Source organism: Gallinula chloropus (assembly GCF_964237585.1).
Source record: "Gallinula chloropus genome assembly, chromosome: 2".
NCBI lineage: Eukaryota > Metazoa > Chordata > Aves > Gruiformes > Rallidae > Gallinula > Gallinula chloropus.
In genome coordinates, this window is record NC_140086.1 from 114709879 (window position 1) to 114729042 (window position 19164).

Here is a 19164-nt window from a genome sequence, read left to right on the forward strand (position 1 = left end):
ATTTGAAAAGCTTGCTTTCACTTTTAATCGGTTTTTATGATAACATATTCATGCATCAATTTTGAGCTCTTCTTGCTGCTTAAAAAACTACAGCGTATTTCTCAGTGCTAGTTGAGAATTACTGGCCATGTTGCAGGTATCCTAGTGTTAAGCGTTGCTATTTACGCTTCTATGGTTGTGTTCAGTTCATTGCATCAATCTGCCCTTTGGATTAGTGGTTTCCCCAGTTCCGAAATCCTGATGTCTGGTTCTGTGGAAGATAGATACCCACAGCAAAAGCAGCAGGAATCAAAATGTATTCTGCCTCAGCCCCTGTGCTGGGTGGGAGTGCCGTTTCCATGGCAGCGCACAGGCTCGTGGGGGGGAAGGCCTCTTCTTCCCCCCTCCTTCTGGGTTTTACATATCCAAACATGATAATTCTTAGCAAAATTCTCTTTAAAATCAGTGTCTGTAGGAGAGAAGGAAATCACGGTAGTGAAAATGGCCAATGGACGCCCAGATGTTTCTCTTGGTGGTTTATTTCTTCTTTTGTGGTGCAGATCTGTTAGTGCAACGTCCGGCTTTCTGCTAACGCCAGAGAAATGCGCTGCCTTATAGCGGCGGCCGTGTCGGACTGTTAAATGTGGGGTGTTGTAACGTTTGGTGGTGCTGCTGCAGATGCTGTTCGACAAAACCTTGCTTTACGCTTTTAATGAAATCTGCTTTCCTTGGAGAGGCTGTGTTATTAAATATAGCTGACATTTCACCGGGAGCGTGTTCTGAATAAGCACAGGGTAAATAGCATTCCAGAGATAACAAATCTTTGCAATTAATTTTATTATTATTTTTTTTTTTTTTAGAGATGGCAGGCTTTAGAGCAGGTAATATGCTAAATTGATCATTCATTACTAGGGGTGCAGCTGTGTCTCAGCCTCGCCCATTTTATTTATTGTAGGAACCACAGGCTGATACGTTTTCCGTGCTCAGACTTACAGATGAATCCTTCATCCCTAAGCGGGTTGAGAAACCATTGCTTTCTGCTGTTGGAATACGTTGGGTGTGTTTTGGTTTTTTGAAGGCTGAATGTTTTGTATTGAGACTGCGATATTTAGTTGCTAGAGATGAATTTGTCGCTTGATTAAAAATACACAAACCTGAAATTAGAGGAAAAAGGAGTGCAAACCCCGGAGTATTGTCTGCCTGTCTAATTTTTTAAATGCAGGATCAGAATAGTGGCAAATACTGTGTGTGGGAATGAATTTATTTGCATGGAGAATTTTCACCTTTTCCTCTGGCGGTGGCTCCCAGTAGATGATGTCACCTTGCAGCTCATTGGTTGTGCGGCACCTAGTGCAGGGAAGGGAGAGAAAGATGCCGGCACAAATCTCCGTGGTGGATCTAGGGTGTTTGCGAGCGGTTTTTGGTGGAATCTTTGATTAGTATTGAGAATTTACTGCGTGTGGCCATGTGAGGTGCTGGGTCCGTCCTAGGGTGAGGGGATTGAAGAGCTATCAGAGGAATGAGGCGGCTGATCTGCAAGAGGATCTGTGATTGTAAGTTGAAAAATCTGGGTGGAAGGAAAGACAGGGAGTGCTGGTTAGACACATTGTGGGAGGATGTGTAGCAGAAAATGCATGCATGAGTAAAAGAAGAAAAGGGAGAAGCGTTTGTGTTTGGTAGACTGGAATGCTAAAAATCATATTAACGGCTTTCCTTTGGGGAAAATACTGAGAAATGGGCAAAAATATTCAATCTCTGCAAAGATATTTTCCCTTTGTGGGAGTGACTGTGTAGGATTCGTTTTTATGTTCGGTTTTACAGTGGTTAATTATGAAGGCAAAATAATATTCTGTAAGAACAAAATGTGTAGAAAATGCTGTTTATTTCTCATTGTCATTTTATTCCTAGGTCAGAGACAGAGGACAAAGCGATAAATATTTGGGTTGATATATTCATTTTGTGAATTTCTATGAAGTGTAAAGCAGAAAAATTGATTAGGAAATAAATATGCATCCATTCTAATAGTTGTATTTTTAATTAATGTGTCCTTTTCTAGACAAAAGCTTTGATGATGAAGAGTCAGTGGATGGAAATAGGCCATCATCAGCTGCTTCAGCCTTCAAGGTTCCTGCACCTAAAAAGCCAGGAAATCCTTCCAACAGTACAAGAAAGCCGGGATCAGCTGGTGGGCCTAAGGTTGGAGGTAATGTAAAGCTATTCAGATTCTAATCGGTGTTTCCCAGAAACCTTGCCAGAGCAGGGAAAAAAACCAGAGAACTTTGGAAGGTGATGTTTAATTCATGACTGCAGTATTTTTGCAGTGTTGAAAACAGTAAGGGACCTTGTTTTATGTGATTATTCGTGTGTAAAGGTGTGTGCCTGTCTGTGTCTTTGTGAATGTACATTTAGTTTATAAAGGCCTCTCACCTTATAAACAAAATCAACATCTGGAGATAGCAGTTGTGTTGCTAAAAGGAATATATGGGTGCCGCTAATGGAATTCACACATCACTTACTATATATATAAATATACTGTGAAATTCTGTAGTAGGTCTGTGTAGATGGAATTTTTACTGTAGGTCTGCACTGTTTCACGTGACCAGAAAGGACCCAGCCATCAACCATATACCTCAACAGAAGTGTGTATTACACCTGAATGACTTTTATTATTATTCCTTAGTCAGAATATTGTGAAATTGATTGTGAAACATATTAAAAATGAGGGCCAAAACCCTTGCCAGGATATTTTTGCATGCTCAACTTCAAAGCAGTATAATGATAATGCTTACTAATTATAGTCCTTGAACATGGAAATCCGCAGTTTTTTAGGGCGGGGGTAATCTAACAAAAGCAACTGTTTACAGCTTTTTTTGATGGCTCATGTACACATTCAGAAAAAATTATAATTTAGTGGAAACATACCATGTTTCAGGTATGACTTTCTTATGAATAACTGATTCTTTCAGTAAGGGTTTTTTGTAAGAGTAATATTTTATATTCATATTATTGTAACATTCCCTTATGTGAACTGTAAAGCAAAGATAAAATCTGAAATAAGATACACATGCCAAACAAGCTGCCTTAATTATAACTAATGTTTTGACAATTTTCTGTTTTTCTAATGTGATATTCAGAGTTCCTCATAAATAGAGAAGATTCCCCATAGGGCGGGATCAACGCTGCCATAGTATAACTCAAAGCTGATAGCAGCGTGAAGCAGAAGGTACCATCTAAAAGATGGTGCTTCTTAAATGTACATCTTAAAGGAACTTGGCTCATGAAATTGACTCTTAGCATTTGTTATTATTACATGAAAATAACACTCTCTATATATTACAGCAGTGTGCCCGGGCAGCCAAGAAGGCCAATGGCATCTAGGCTTGTATCAAAAACAGTGTGGCCAGTAGGTCTAGGGAGGTAATTGTGCCCCTGTACTCGGCATTGGTGAGGCCGCACCTTGAGTACTGTGTGCAGTTCTGGGCTCCCCACCATGAGAAGGACATTGAGGTCCTTGAGCGAGTGCAGAGAAGGGCAACCAGACTGGTGAAGGGGCTGGAGGGCAAATCATATGAGGAACGGCTGAGGGAGCTGGGGATGTTTAGCCTGGAGAAGAGGAGGCTGAGGGGAGACCTACAACTACCTGACAGGAGGTTGTAGAGAGGTGGGTGATGGTCTCTTCAGCCAGGTGACAGGTAATAGAACAAGGGGAAATGGCATGAAGCTGTGCCAGGGCAGGTTTAGATTGGATATTAGAAAAAAATTTTTTACTGGAAGAGTTGTCAGGGCCTGGAACAGGCTGCCCAGGGAGGGAGTTGAGTCACCTTCCCTGGATGTGTTCAAAAAAAGGGTTGATGAGGTACTTAGGGATATGGTTTAGCTTAGGATGGGAATGGTTGGACTCGATGATCTTCAAAGGTCTCTTCCAACCTTGTTATTCTGTGATTCTGTGAATAATATCTACTTTAACCTGAAGCATGGTGGGTCTGGTAGCAAGACCAACGTATTACCAGAACTGAATGCTCAGGAGTTCCTGTTTCTTTCAGTATATGCTTCTTTTAAGAATATTTCATTTAATGTAGGAATTTTTCAATGTAAAATTGTTTTTCTGTATAGACTTCCACTTTAAATGCTCTGCAGTAAAAACATGGAGGTAGGAGATCAGGAGAAGTGAAAAGAAGAACAGAGTAACCCCTCAACTGGTTCTTCTGGTTGTCTTAAAATGCCGTAGTAAAGGATGTTGAAAACACCAAAAATGTTACATTGTTTTGCCTCCTTTTCCTATATTGCCAAACTTCAGAAAAATTAATATTGAAAGATATGTGGAATAAGGACAAATTTTAAGCATGCCAGAACCTTTTGTCACTCTTTGCTTTATGCTATCTCCTTTAAACTCTTGAAAATACTGAGGAGTGTTGACATGTGCATATTTTTCCCCTGTCTGTATACAGAATTTTGGGTTAGATGTTTGGCTGGCCTTTATAATGTTGATTAAATTGTTCTTTAAATGCTTGTCTGTATGGGTGTCTATGGTGTGGCTGTGCAGATGGCTCAAATGCTTGACTGTGGAGAAATTTTGCCTTAATAATTTGTAGAAAAGATGTTATGCCTTCTATGCTTCACCAGATCACTAGAAGGTGGAAATTTGTCTTCCAACCTTCAGTTGTTCTTGACTACCTCTATTTTTTTTTCTCTTGTTGTCTATCAGGGAGGAACTTTTACAGGTCTGTTAACCTGTGCACAGATGTCTTTCCTTACATAAATAACTATATACTTCTTAGTTTAAATGTTCTTCGATTTTTTTTTTTTTTCCTTCAAGCTTTTCTTGAGGTGACCCTCAATCTTTCTTCTTCTTTGCATTTTCCACGTGCCACCATTGATCAGCATGGCTATTACCACTGGTTTAATTTTTAGCAGTTAGTATTTAACTTCATTTTATTCCAGCTGGTTGTTATTTGTATGGAGATGGAGGAAAAACATTGAAAGATAATTTTTGAGGTTACTAGTGCTTAAACTGGTTAAGTCTAGTAACAAGCTTTCTGGCTTATGGAAATGTTAGATGTCTATGCTGTAAGAGTGCCTTACTCTTCTGCACAGTATTTACAAATCCTCCCATCTCCTAGCCTAATAAAGAACATCAGTGAAGGTGCCAAATATATCTCTTAAAGAAGTAAATTGAGCCATAATCTCTTCCAGAAATGAGTTGCCCATAACATAGTTCATATGAATGATACTAGGTCAGACAAGAGGTCTGCATAGCCCACTGTCCCATCTAACAGTAGTTAGAAATGCCTACTAGTGACAACTAGTGAAACGTAGGGCAAGTGTCTAGAAGTGTAGTGTCAGTATAGGGCAAAATGCTGGGTTTAGAGATCTTTACTCCACAGACAACCATGGTGTTTGAAGAGTCCACTTAGGGCATCTCATTCTGCTTATCTTGAGGCCTCATGGATCTTAACAGCTACAAACAAATCTTGATGATTTTTCACATCTGCTTTCTGTAGAATCTGCTTTGCAGTCTGAAGTACTTCTGATGCTTTTCTCTAGCCCCAAAATTGCCATCTTTATGGAGCAAATTCTGCTCTTGTTGAGTTAGTAGGGCTCTGCAATATTCTGCAATCCCAAATCCTTTTGCTTACCACTTCATTCCAAGTCTGTAATCAGTGGGAATGTCTCTTCTCCCATTTCCCTTATAAGCACTGTAGCTCATGGCTGCAGGTATTTCAGGCTCATGACCGTTCACATCGTGGCTCTGCCACCTGTGGGTCCTGCTTGCTGAAGTTTTCTCTGGCTCTTTTGAATACCTTGTGTATGTACTAAGAAGTTGCAGTTCAGCCTTGGAGGAGGAAGTGGCAGCAGCTTCATTAACTGTGTTGCTTTTCCTTTCCTTTTCACAAAAATCTACTGAGTCATGTCAGTAACCCACAGCTGAAGCAGTCCTTCGCTTCAGTTTCTTCTTTTCAGGCCTCTGTGGCCAGGCAAAACTGCTAGTGCAGGTATAAATTGTGTAGAGCATAGACTGAGATGACTGCAAGTTCCATTTATTTAAATTGCCTTTTACATTCCAGAGATCCTTTTCCTAGGATATTGCTTTAGAAAAATACCTTTTTTATCAGCTGTAGATGGCAATAAAGTAAGTACAGCTTTTTTCCTGGTTCCAAAAGGAAGTGGAGGCTGTCCTGTCTTGAGGCTAAGAAAATTAAACCTCTTAGCCATGCTTCTTGCTTCCGTTCATGCTTATATCTGCTGAATTATACTTCAGATGCCTGGGTACTTGGCTTTTCATTAGATATTCTATGGAGATGTTTCTTATTGAAGAAATGGGTAATTCCACCACTGACCAGATAGTCTGTTAAAGTGAGAGGACCCATCCAATATGCTAAAAGGTTTTTTTTTTTTTCCTCTGTGTTGGGCATTTAATGTAGGAAATGCAAAATCATTGTCCAGTAATGTACATGGGAAATAACAGTGTCTTACTATGGCTAGAATTCTCTTTGCTTGTGTGGGAGTGACTGTGTAAGATCTTTTCCTGTTGGCTGTAAGAGTGGGAGAGCTTGTAGAACTTGTGCATTCGCTGACAGGTGTGATGAAGTCTGTAGAAGACAGCTTGCCAGAAAAGTATCAGAGCAGGCAGCTGTAGCAGGGTACTGCCCTGAGAGCTAAAATTCCAGCAGTCTCTCATCTGACGTTCCTTCTGTGTGTGATGAATGAGAAGTGATGGGTCTTCACCTTAACAGGGCAGTGCTTTGTTTGGCATATTCCCTATTCCATGGTCAATACACTTTACCAGAGATAGTCTTATGCCAGGAAATGCATAGCTGATCTACTTACTTGTGTCACAGTTGCTTTCAGCTCTTCATTCAAGTGGCAGAGCCTCTGGAAATACCCCTTTGCTCTCAGGCTTTCTTACTGAGAACGTGCACAGTGTGTGTTCTACCCTTGCAGAAATGGATACTCACGGGCTCTTTCTTGGCAGCCTGGCAAGCGGCTTTTCAGTTGTGAGTGACACCGTAATTTATAGTAGGAAAAGACTTAAGTAGAGTGTGTTAGCCAAATGAGCTCTATTCTTGTCCTTGTGCTGTTCAAAGATCTTTTGTAGGGCTTTGGCAGGTTCTCTTGCAAATGTGAATTCCCTGTTCCAAGTCTTCTAGGGAATTGTTCGCTTGCATGCTACTCAGAAGCTTTATATAGTCTAGATGTTAGTAGGAAACTTGAGTCCATACCTCAACAAGAAGATGGCCTTCCTTTCCCAGAATGTCAGTAGTCTTTAAAATGGGTTAAGTTTAGGCACGGTGGTACTTCAGGAGAGCCAGGTGGCATTTGGAGGGTAAAGCTTGCTGAGGAAGCCCAAAGTTGTGTTAACTCGTTGTTGTATGGTTTTATGGAACCTCTGTAGGGCTGGAACGTCATTCTTAACGTTGTCATGTGAAGCAAAGTGGACTTTATTGCGCTTGCCTTCCGTGGGAAGATGCTGTACTTTACTTATGGTTCATTGGCCTTTTTTTAATCTATAGTGTATTGGCCAGTTGGTGGTGTTATGTGTTACTTACTACATACAACTAACAGGGTGGTTATGCTTTTTGAAGCGTAACAATTGTCCAATGACAAACCAGCAAAAGGGGATGTTATTAATTGTTATAAAGTGTCAGCATTACTGTAACTGCTTTTTTAAAAGTTGGATTAAGAATAATGTTGATGCCAGGCATGAAGAATATGAATTGAAACCCCAAGGATTTAGAGCACTGTTGTTATTTTCTATTAAAAATGTGTGCATGCAAAACGAGGTTTTTTCCCAACATACACATTGTGATGTTGCCTTCTGTTCAAAGGATCTGGCCCTTCAGTGAAGACTGTAACTGTGCCACTTTGAGGTTTCACGCTGTCATTACTTGAAACAACCTTCAGTTTTAGGGTGGTCTTAATTCTTAAAAAGAAGCCTTCTAAAGTTTGATGATTGCTCAAAAAAAAAAAAAATCCAGGAAAAATGTTTCCTTTTAGGTGGAAATAAAATAACTAGAAAACTGGGGAACCAGGTGAGTAGCTTTGGCAGAAGCAGGCTGTGAGAAACATAAAAATACTGTATGTTTTTGGTAACTGTAGGAACACATTCTTAACCACAGGAAGATATTCCCAACTTTAGGAAATTGAAGTTTAGCTTTTTTATGAGTCTAGAGTGTGTTTTGTCAGTGTCATAATGCTTCTCTTTTCCTTCTTGGTAATAGCATTACAGTTCTTAAAGCAGTAATGAAGTGGTACGGTTTTTCTTCTTTCAACTCAATGTTGTAGCAGAAACTTTGAAGCGTTAGAGGCTTTAGTAGAAGGCTCTGCATAAAACAAATGTTGTATTGAAAAATGGATACTTGCCTTCTGATGTTGTAGCCTAGTGAAATGAACATTATTAAAACTGCATACTATAGTTTTTGTTTTAAAAAAATCAGAAGGGTTTCATAATTGTGGAACTGCAATTGTTAGTGAATGGACTTGAAATGAGGTAAATTCCTTGCTTGCTGTATCAGTTGTGTTCAGACTCGTGAAGTTCTGTGTTTATTTGCACCAAAAAAAAGCTTCATAGTAATCAATGGCCAAGCTTTTCTTTTAACTTTTGAATTCTGCAGAAAATAAGTTCAGGAGTCTTTCACTATTTGTGTACCCATCATTAAGTGGCTTCCAAAGTGCCGCAATTGTTGCGTAAAATGGTCCATGATTTATTTTTCATTGTTCTGTATTGGCCTTTTGTATGACATAAAACTGCTCACAGATAATCTTGGTCAGCAAAGCATCCCTGACTTTCTGTGGTACTTGCTTCCCTTTTTGGCTTCCAGGTTGTTGTGAGCTTGAAAGATTTTTCTGCAAGTTCCCAGCTGAAATCAGCCTTTCTGTCTTCCTGAGCACCCTTAGAGATGAGCTTTGGTTATCACTCTGAGTGAGAGGGCTTGTGTCAGAATGCCTGTTTACTTCCTTGTCCATCTTCCCTCCTGAGAGCTTCCTGGCCATGGAAGTGCTGGGTTGCAGTCCCACAGTCATGAATTGCAGCTGATTTAAACCCAACTTTAGGGAAGTAGGAGGGCTTCCAACTTTACAGGTTCTCCTGGAATTGTTTGGTTTGGTTCTGTTAATTACTCCCCTGAGTAGCCCTTGAGGAGGATGTTTCCTTGCATGTGATCAGTGACGTGTTCCCCTTGTCCATGATAAATGCCTGTCACTGGGGTTTCCATTCTTTTAACAGATGCTTTGCTTTGCAGTTAGCCTCAGTAAGTGGATTGGAAAATCAGCCTTCATGAGGAAACTGAAGCGAAAATGAATTAATATTCTAAATTGTTCAAAATGTTTAGGTGTGTACAAACACCTATGTACATATACCTTCATAGACTATATAAATGTATGATACTACTGTTCATTAGTATCACTGTTTTCTATCTGTCGCCCTAGGAGAGTTGGCAGATAGTTCGTACTACTTCAGTTTATTTTGCACTAATTTATAGAAGTTTCAATGACATTGTAGGGTTTATTATGTTGGTATAAGCATGATGTTGTACCTGATTCCCTTTCTCTAAAGGTCAAAGGCTAGTAGGCAGCTTACAAATGGATGGAATAGGAAAAGCAAGTAATTATGAGGTCTGGAGATAAGAGCTCATTGTTCATCTGTAATGTTGTTTTGACTACCTGTGTTGTAGTCCCAAACATCCCACTAGAGATCATAGTGGTACCAGGCAGTGGTGGGAATAAGATAGAGAGCCCACCCCTTGTTTAGTTTGTCATTGTACTGATTTTTCAAGCAGTAAGAAGGGGAAACAATTTGCTAGTATTTTCATATGGCTGAATCCTGAAAGAGAAAGAGGAAGGAGAGAAGAGGAACTGGACTGAAATCAGCTGACCTTTGAGTCCTTATGGAATGTGGCCATGTTGAAGAGTAAGCAAAGACAACCCTTCCAAAACATTCCTGCATTGCAGCTGTGGAGGAGGAGTTGCTCTGCAAAGTGGCGGGTGCAATTCTTCCTTGTAGGGCTGGGGAGCTGTGAGGGTAAAAGATGTCTTAAAAAAACCCAAACCTGTTTAATTTCTTTGGCCAATTATATAAGCTTTCCAATAAGAGAAGCATGGACTGCAGAAGTATACGAGGCAATAGATTTTGAGACATTTCAGCAAAGGCACAAATGTTAGTTGCAACAAGTGAAATGCTCTTAAAAATATAGGAGAACAGCTGTATGTTAAAACCAAATCACTTTGACCTTCTGCCTTTCACTTGTGAACTTTCAGAAGTAAAAGATACAAATGTGTGGTAATATCCAAAAACTGTAGTTGCATAGCCTGTTCTGGCAGGCTCTGGTAGTTCTGTTTTGTTTTTAATGGAACTACTGTTTAAATGGTATTCAGAAACATATTTAAATGGTATTGCAGAGAAGTGACAACAGTAATGAAAATGTAATTTTTCTGAAACCTTATACCACAACAACTCTAAAAAATCAGTGTCTCAACCCAGTCTGTCCTGCAGCACAAAGTATAGATGATAGAAATGATCTGTTTGTTGCTCTCAGTAATTTCTGTAATGCAAAACAATCAGTGCGATTTCCCCTATTCAGGTATGAGACAATGAACAGATTTAAAGTAAAATGTAAATAATCAGTTATTAACAAGCTATACGAACAACTGAAAGTATTGATAAAAGGATAACTTTACAGCTTACATTTTGAAATGGGACAAATGAGCCAGGATCTTAAATGTGTGTTGTTTGAAGTATGTGTGAAAATTGAGTCCTTAGTAAAGAAATTGATGAGTGCTTTGGAAGATAACTGTGTGAGCAAGAATACTTGTGTGATTTGAAAGATGACTGAGCTTACAGTGGAGTAGAAACTGACATTAATCAACTGTGAGATAAGCCTAAAAGAAATCAGGTATCTGTATTCTTGCTGCTTACGGAACTGATAGTTTTATTTCCACACCCAGGGTTTGGTCTTGCCTAGTGCATGCCATCCAAACCTCCTGCTAGGTAAAGCACTATGAATTTCTTTGTTGTGTGGTTGTCTTGTTTTATACATGCTTCACAGATGCTTGTGACTTGATCTCTGGAGTGGTATTCCTGACTTCACATACTTAGGAAACTGTGGTAGATAGGAATTGAGGCTAAAGTTGTTAAAACTGTGCACTTAGTATTAGGAATTGGCTTCAAATGCTATTGACTGCATTTCTCAGGTAACGTCCTATTCAGTACACAATTCCACAGGAACTTCCATGATAAAGACTTCGAGGCATGCATGCTGATGCAGTGATCTTCAGTCCAAGTAAGAATTACTTTCTCCTTCTCCTTAGTACATGAGTCCTTTCTTTGCTCCTGATTAATATGACACACCTCAAGGACTGAGTTGCGCTATCCTAATAGTTAAACACCCTGAACCACCACCTTCCTTGTAAGCATTGTTCACTCCCAATTTCTTCTGGTCCTTCCTGCTCCTGCTCTTTCCTGGGGTGAGTAATTGTATGGATAGACCTGCTTAGCATCTCCATCTTCAGAGACAGAACACTCACTTGCTGGGTGGAAACTTCTGTTCATGTGCAGTGTCTGTGGCACGTAGGAGGAATGCTTAATGAACCAGGCATGATGCAGGTGGGATCTCCAGTTCTGTAAGCATGTCTGCCAAGTTCCTAATGTAGGTGGTAAAGTAAGGAATAGAAGGTATTTTGCTGTTTTGTTCAGTTTGTGCTGCTGTTCAAGCTTGAATAACTTTCTGGGTGACTCAGGGACAATGACTTTTGGCACTGGAGGAGCTGAGGTGGACAAGGCAGTTCAGAATGAATGTCAGTCACTTGGGCTGAACATGACAGGATTCATCTGTCAGTTTCCTTAAAGTGGGCTTTCTAGCAAAGGCTTTTCTACTTTGCAAAAGTCACTTGCTTATAACTTGATTGTCTTCTAAGCTGGTTTAAAACAACATGAAGTCTTTGTCAGTTAAAGCTCTGCCATTTAAAAAAAGCTTATTTGGATTCTGTGTTGTGCCTGATGTTAAACTCTAATTTATTCTGAAATTATTTAAAAAAAACCCTCCTGTGACTTGTGTTGAAACAACTGAGTATGTCTGCCCAGTGTTCTTGTCAAAGGCAGTTCAGCCTAAGTTAAAGTCATTTTAGCTTAAGTTAAATCATGGATTGCAGTGACTTAAGAGTCTGGTCCATGTTCCTTTTGCTGTTCCTCTTCTTCCTCCTTGCTCCCCTCTATGCAGGTAATAACTATCAGGCAGATGTATTGAACCACCCAAGACAGTAATCTCCCAGTTCTCCCAGTGGTTGCCTAAGTTTTATTTGTGAGGTTTGTCTGGTAGGCAAGGCGTGTGCTTTGCAAAACTGCTGAGAATGTAAGTTCATAACAACAGATGTTTTTGAGGATGGGGAGTTACTTATTTCCACATGAAATTAATTTATTTATACTTTTTTTCCTCAGAAAACAGACACAAGGCAGCTGGAATTCTGCTGATGCAATTTTTTGTCTAAACTAAGATTGCTACTGCTTTTACTGGCAGAGCTGTGGCAGTTAGCAGCATGATCTGTTTCTTAGCTTGTACAGCAAAGCCAGTAAGTGGCACAGAGTTACACCAGCATAATCATGCATTGGCCAGTACAGTTTATGCTGTGAATAGAACTTGGTACAAGTTGTTATGCTAACATAATTTCATTTTAATTAGTCTAATTATATGCGTTCTAGAGGATTTACCAGTGCAACTATGTAGAAGTAAGTCTGTCTTGTTTCGAAAAAAAAGCACCTTGTCTAGTATTCATGGAAGTGTTTCCATCTGGAGCAAGGGCTACTCCTTTGTTGCTCTCAAATTGTTTCATAACTTAAGCAAGCAACCTAAAGGCTGTATTCTTAGTCACTTGCTTTATTTTTATCTGAATATTTGACCCTGAGGAATAGGTCTTTTACTTGTCTGTTGGAAGGCTTTTATTCAATTTATTTGATGAAAATCCAAAGATCAGTCTTTCAAACGTAGAAATGAGAACACTTAGAACATTGGTAAATTAAGACCACCAGTGTTTCTTGTGTCACAGTGTGTGTGTGTGCAGTATATCAAATTGCTTTAGATACCACGAAGGAGGGAATTTTCTGAGATTCTTAATCCTCACTTTTCCAGACATTTGGTTCTTGGTTTCCCGAAGCAGAATTGCAAAAAGTGGTTCAGAACAGATGTTATTCTGGACTGTGTGTTTAACTGTAGCAGTAATCTTACACCTGGAAAGATAAAGAGATTCCTTGAGTTACTGAAATTCAGTCTGTGCATAGGGCTTCATCAAAGTTATTTTCTTAAAATTCACTCTTCTCAGAGGTGGCAGTTAACATTGTGAAGCACTATTAACTTAGCTCCCTCCCCAATACCTATTTTAAAGTAAGCGATCAGTGTTATCAAATAGTAATAAGGAACTGACCCAAGGATAAGTAAGTAGATTTTGTGAAGGTTATTGGAAAGGCACAGAAGATTCAGGAAAAATCCTAGTGTCAGAGACGTAACAAAGAGCAGAGTTTATATTACAAGAAATAATTAAATATGACCTTCGTAACAGCTGCCTGCTAGAACTGGGAACAGGATTTGGTGATGGAGCACTATCTCTGCCCATTGCAAGTACCATACTCAAGAGCTCTCTTTGCAAACAGTTCGTTTTTTGTCATTGTGTTTGATGGGGATTCCAAAAATTGTTTCCTGCATTCTACAGGAAGCAGCATCTGATTCCTGTAACTTGATTCTTTGTAGCTCGTGTGGGTGTGTTTGCTTTTGGTTTTGTATCAGCACTTTGTTTAGGTCCTCCCCACATTTAGTGAGAAGGGTCTTGGTTCCACTAGGTTGCCTTTCAACTTGTTTTTGAGTATGTTTTGTCTGACTATTGCTCTCCTCCCTTCAGCCTGTGCTTAGGCTTTCAGCAGCTGCACTGTTTATGCGGCTTGGAGACATTTCCTTCTTTATCTCCACAAATCCATTTGTGTTCCAGGTCATCCGTTGGATTGTGCTGGCACATCCACTGGATTGTCTGGCCCCGCAGTGAAGCAGACCAGGGAACTTAACGTCATGGAAACCATTCTTCTTGGCCAGTTTATTTTGTTCTCAGTTTAGCCACTCCCTGTTGTGATTTGCTGTTCAGACATACTAGTGCTAGAATTAGGGTGGTTGGTAGGAGTGAGTGGGAGTTGCTGGTCAACCTATTACACCAAGAGCTAAGTATGTGAGCTTATCTTGCCTGCTTAGCCTACACTGAAATGAAGCTGCTGTCAGTTCTTAATTTACAGCTGATTGTTTATTATTCAACAAAACCAAGAGGGTAAAAGCACTTTATTTTATTTGAACTCCAGACTGATCCGCATACTTCTGCTGCAGGGTCTAGTAGTTAAATGAAACTTCTGATTTACTTGAGATGTGGGTATAGATTTAGGGGTGTTTTTTTTTCTTTTGAGAAAAAAGTCAGAGACCACATCTCATTCTAGCTGTGTTCTCACTAAGATACTCTTAACTGTCTGCAGTTAGGGAATTCTGAAGGATAAAAGTCATTTCTATAAAAGAACCCTTTTTAGAGTGTTCTAATGCTTAATTTGTGATGTATCAGAAAATAGATACAATTTCTTTTGTAGGGAAGTGTGTTGAGAAAAGCTTTTAAGAACAAAAAGTGAAACAGAGCTTCAGAGTTTGCTTTGTCACCCCTAAGTTTCTGTACCAGTTTTGAAATTCCCTTTTTCACGGGGAAATTTTTGTTCTGAAATGTTGGTCAGAAGACCTGCAGAAGCAGAAAAATAATAAATATGACTAGTAAAGGTTGGCTACCAAATATAAGTTGAACACTTTAAAAATGTTTAGACCAGTGCTTTAATTGTTTATTACAGGTAAGCATGCTTGGATTAAATGGGCTTTTGTTTCAAAACAAAACCACCAGTGCAGTATCACTTGTGGCATCTTTCTTCTTGTGTGTAGTTTTCAATTGTTTTGTCATCCCATCATGCACAGCTTTGTATATACTGGGGGAGATCATCAAGGTGGTAGAACAAGTGAGCAGTCCCAAAGTTGTCGTGATTATCACAGAAAGATTTCAAACGATTCAGTTGGAAGAAGGGATGAACTCAGCTGCAGGAACTGATTCTGCAGAAGAGAGAGTAATCTCTTTGCTTGCATGCAGTATCCTTTCTGGTGCTGAGCTGTTCACAATGCTGAACTCTAAGCCTTGTGACTGGAAAAAACCCCAAACCTTTCTTCAAAAAAAGACTCCTGGGGTCTCACAAAATTTTAGAAATATTTAAATTTAGCTTTAGGTGACATCATCTTGTGTGCTTCCCAGTCGGCAGGGAGTGGTTTGTTACCTTTGCTGCTCTCCTGAGGCTCATTGAACTGAAGTTTAAGAAACCCCCAACAAACCCAAGCCACAAATCCACAGTAAAACTTGGACATGCTTCATGTGCAATAATTTACTTCCACATCACGTCTGATCGCTATGCTTGGTTGATACTCTGCAGCTTCCTGAAGTGCAGCTTAGGCTTGCAGGTTTCCGTGTGCATCTGTCTAAGCAGAGTGCTTGAAGGACAAATATAAGTAAAGATTATGAATGGAAACTAACAAATAACATAGATAAATTTCTGGTGTGGATTCTTTGCCCTCTTGTTCAGATGCTTTTCTCTTCTGGGTCTCAGCTGAGGGAGGCTGAGTTGGGTTCAGTGGGCCAAGTCCCTGGGGTAGGGTAAATGTAAATTGCAGCCACTTAAGAAAAAGCCAGTTGATGAGGCTGTGAACTGTAGTTATCTGCTGAGCATTTGCAGATGTTCAGTGCAGTGGTTGGCTTGTAGTTGTTTATAGTGCTCTTGCCATTAAGAATGCAGTAGTTGCACTTGTTTGTACTTTGATTGTGTGTTCTGTGGGTAAGGTTAAGAACATGTGCTATTCAGTGGAAGGTATTAACACTTGAGAGGAACTTCACAAATTCATCATCACAGGTTGGTCTGAGGACGTAAGTAACAACAACAAATCAGTTCATCATAATGTGTGCTCTGTCAGATATGGCAGCTTTGAGGTAGTAAAGCTCTGCTGTTGCTTTTGTGGAGGAGACTGAAGTCTACAAAAGCATGAGAGTTCCTTTGAAGGCATCTACTTGTTTGTGACTACCCTGAATGTTGTTAGCTTAGTGAAAGACTTTCTCCCGAACTGGGAAAGAGCAGGATGAGTTCTGTCATTTTTTTGTCTTCTCAGAAACAGTGACTTAATAAACAGGATTGGTAAATATACCTACAAAGAGGTTGGGGAGGGAAAGGTTGAGGGATGTTTTTCCTCGTTGTGCAGCAGAGTTTTGGCATGTACACTATAAAGAGAAGACAGTTACTTCAGACATTATTTTGGTAAGCATAGGTGGCTATGCACTTGAAGAGGAGAAATATTAGGGAAATAGAAGTGAATGTGCCATTAAAAATAAATTTTTTAATGTCACCAGCCAAAAAAAAAACCACCAGCAGGTTAAGTTTTCTTTTTATTACCAGGAAAAGTGGCAGTAAAACAATTTTCTGGGAGTGTTAATTTCAAAAGTGGTCTGTAAAAGTGAACTGGTGGTTGAGACTGGGGAAGGTGGAAAATTCTGTATGCAGGAACTATGTCAAATGGATTTTACATAGTAGTCTGCTCTTCCTCTTTCTCTTTAAGCAATACTTATATTACTTTAGATAAAGAATTTTATCTTATTCCTCAGGATGCATTATTGGATGGTGTTAAAGTGATGGAAAAATCTGTTTTGTAGTCCATGCTATTGCCTGAATTTTAAAGGGCAGACTAAAGACGCTGTCTACTTACTTAACAAGGCAATTTCATGCCCTTTACAGTGTACAGGAGTGCAATATGAATACTTGAAATCTACAGCTTTTCTATGGATTTCTGTTATGGTCTCTATGTGTCAGTTTTTACTGTTTGATTTCTTTAAGTTTATTCCCTTGGCAGAAAAATGGTTAAATGATAGGTGGGAATGCAAAGTAATTTTCCCCCTGCTTTAGCAGTGGCTTTTAGGTATTTACATAACTGAATAGTAATACAAGAGTTGCATAAACTGTTAATTGCGGGGGAGGGGGGGGAGTGGAAGGTGGGATTGTGCCTCTAGTGTCCTGGGAACACTGTAGTCTTACAATGTTATCAGGTTGCAAAGAAACATGTGGTATGAGCTTCCTAGGGGTTTACTGTGTTGTGACTAAATCAGTGAGTTAGCTTTCGTTAAGTTTGGGTAAGAACAGAAACCTTTTTTGAACTGTGTATATAATTCTAAACATTTTAAAAACTAAGTTCTTCAAGCATATGAAAACTATGTTTTAACCTTGAAAAACTTTAAGGTTTTTTTTTCAATTTAGACAAGTATGCACTATGTGCTGCATATTCACTGTGATTATTTTGATGCTATGAGATTTTCTTAAATGTCGGAGCGTTTTGGGAAGGACAAATGAGGTAATAGATTGAGCATCCAAGTGGCTCTTTGTACCATCTGGTTTAGTATGGTGTCCCTCTGCCAGATTCTTTCTTTCCACAGTTCTGCTCTGACCAGGGCATCCTCCCTTTTAGGAGCTGTAAAAGATGGTGTGGCAGAAGGGTGTGTTCTGCTCTTCCTTTTCTTAGCCAAGCAGGTTCTCATTCACGTTGTGAAGAACAAGGACTTGTTCTCTCTGCTGCCTGGAAGGAGGGGAAATAGGCAGTTATAATGTCTTTCCCTTCTGGCTGCTATTGGCAATTATGACACATGGTGTTGGAGATACACATGTAGAAATGTGTTATATACAGCATCTCTTTACAACATCCTTGAGCTTAGTCTGTCAAAATTTCTTAGATGTTCCTATATCATACTGCAGGCAACAAGGCCAAATTTTGCTAGATAACACTTTGGAATTTTTTGTACTAAGCAGCTGCAGAGGCATGTGAGAGGTCTTACTCTGCCTAGCAGTGTTGTGATGTAGTATGTTAACCATCACATTTGTAGTGGTAGTGAACCCTCATGTTTCCAAACTGCACAAGTATACAAACACAACAGAGATAATTCCTTGCCCTATAAAGAAATGATCAGGGACTGTAAACTCTGACATATTTAGATGGTGGCACTCTTCAAAGAAGAGTTTGATTAATCAAGAAGTCCTAGCTTTCTGTTTTAGTTGACCACTCAGCCTTAACTGCTTTTCCCTTGTGGGTTTTTATTTGCTCTGTTGTTAGTGAAATATGTGTCTTCTCTCCCTGATGCCTCCATTTCATCTGTGCTGTGCAAGTTAGGGAGGACATTCTGCCACCTGTCCTGTTGGCCTCACTGAAAGAGACCAAGACCCTCATTCCCAGTGCTCTTTTGCTGTAAAAAATTTTACGATTTTTTTCTGTTTTGTTCACCAGAAGTAAACATTCTACTGGACTGATTATCTCCATGCGGGTAACATGTTACATTATCTGCCAGATTCAGTTATTAAAAATACATAAGGATTCTGCTAAGCTTCACCTTGGGAGGTTTAGGCTTCTCAAACAGTTTTAGGCCTGTAGTATGGCCTGGGTCTGATGACCTTGTTTGATTTGACAGCAAACTTGAGTTTGCCCCTTTAAAAAAGAGCTTTCTTGGTATTTGCAAGAAAGTGAAATCCAGACACTGTTTTCAGATGGTTTCCTGGCTGGATGCCAGTTACCCACCAAAGCTGCTCTATCACTGCCACTGCTCAGCTGAATGGGGGAGAAGGTATAATGAAAGGTTTGTGGGTTGAGATAAGGACAGGGAGAGATCATTTAGCAATTACTGTCACAGGCAAAATAGACTCAACCAGGAATAACATTAACCTAATTTATTACCCAGTCAAAACAGAGCAGGGTAATGAGAAATAAAACCATATCCTAAAACACCTTCCCCCACCCCTCCGTTCTTCCAGGGCTCAAGTTTATTCCCGTATTCTCTACCTCTTCCCTCCGAGTAGCGCCGGGGTTGGAGAATGGGGGTTGCAGTCAGTTCATCACACGTCTCTGCCACTCCTTCATCCTCAGGAGGACTCCTCACACTCTTCCTTCCCCTGCTCCAGTGTGAGGTCCCTTTCACAGAAGATTGTCCTCACTCAACTTCCTTTAGAGTGAGTCTTCCCCATAGTTCTTCACAAACTGCCCTAGCATGGGCCCTTTTCACAGGGTGCAGATCTTCAGGACCAGACTGCTCCAGTGTGGGTCCCTCATGGAGTCACAAGTC

At 39.9% G+C, this 19164-nt stretch overlaps 1 protein-coding gene across 26 annotated transcripts in view; it reads left to right on the plus strand.

Moving 5' to 3' along the window:
* The window catches only part of CLASP2 (cytoplasmic linker associated protein 2), a gene marked incomplete at its 5' end in the record, with an annotated part of 146096 nt that overhangs the window by 54776 nt on the left and 72156 nt on the right, over positions 1–19164 (plus strand). For 14 of the 26 annotated variants that reach the window (XM_084279677.1, XM_084279680.1, XM_084279672.1 and 11 more), the window contains 2 exons: positions 1499–1532; positions 2036–2182. In XM_084279677.1, coding sequence (XP_084135803.1) covers positions 1499–1532; positions 2036–2182 — 181 coding nt within the window. Of the gene's footprint in view, positions 1–1498; positions 1533–2035; positions 2183–19164 lie in introns of those variants that run through there. The other 12 variants (XM_084279667.1, XM_084279691.1, XM_084279688.1 and 9 more) reach the window with 1 other exon arrangement.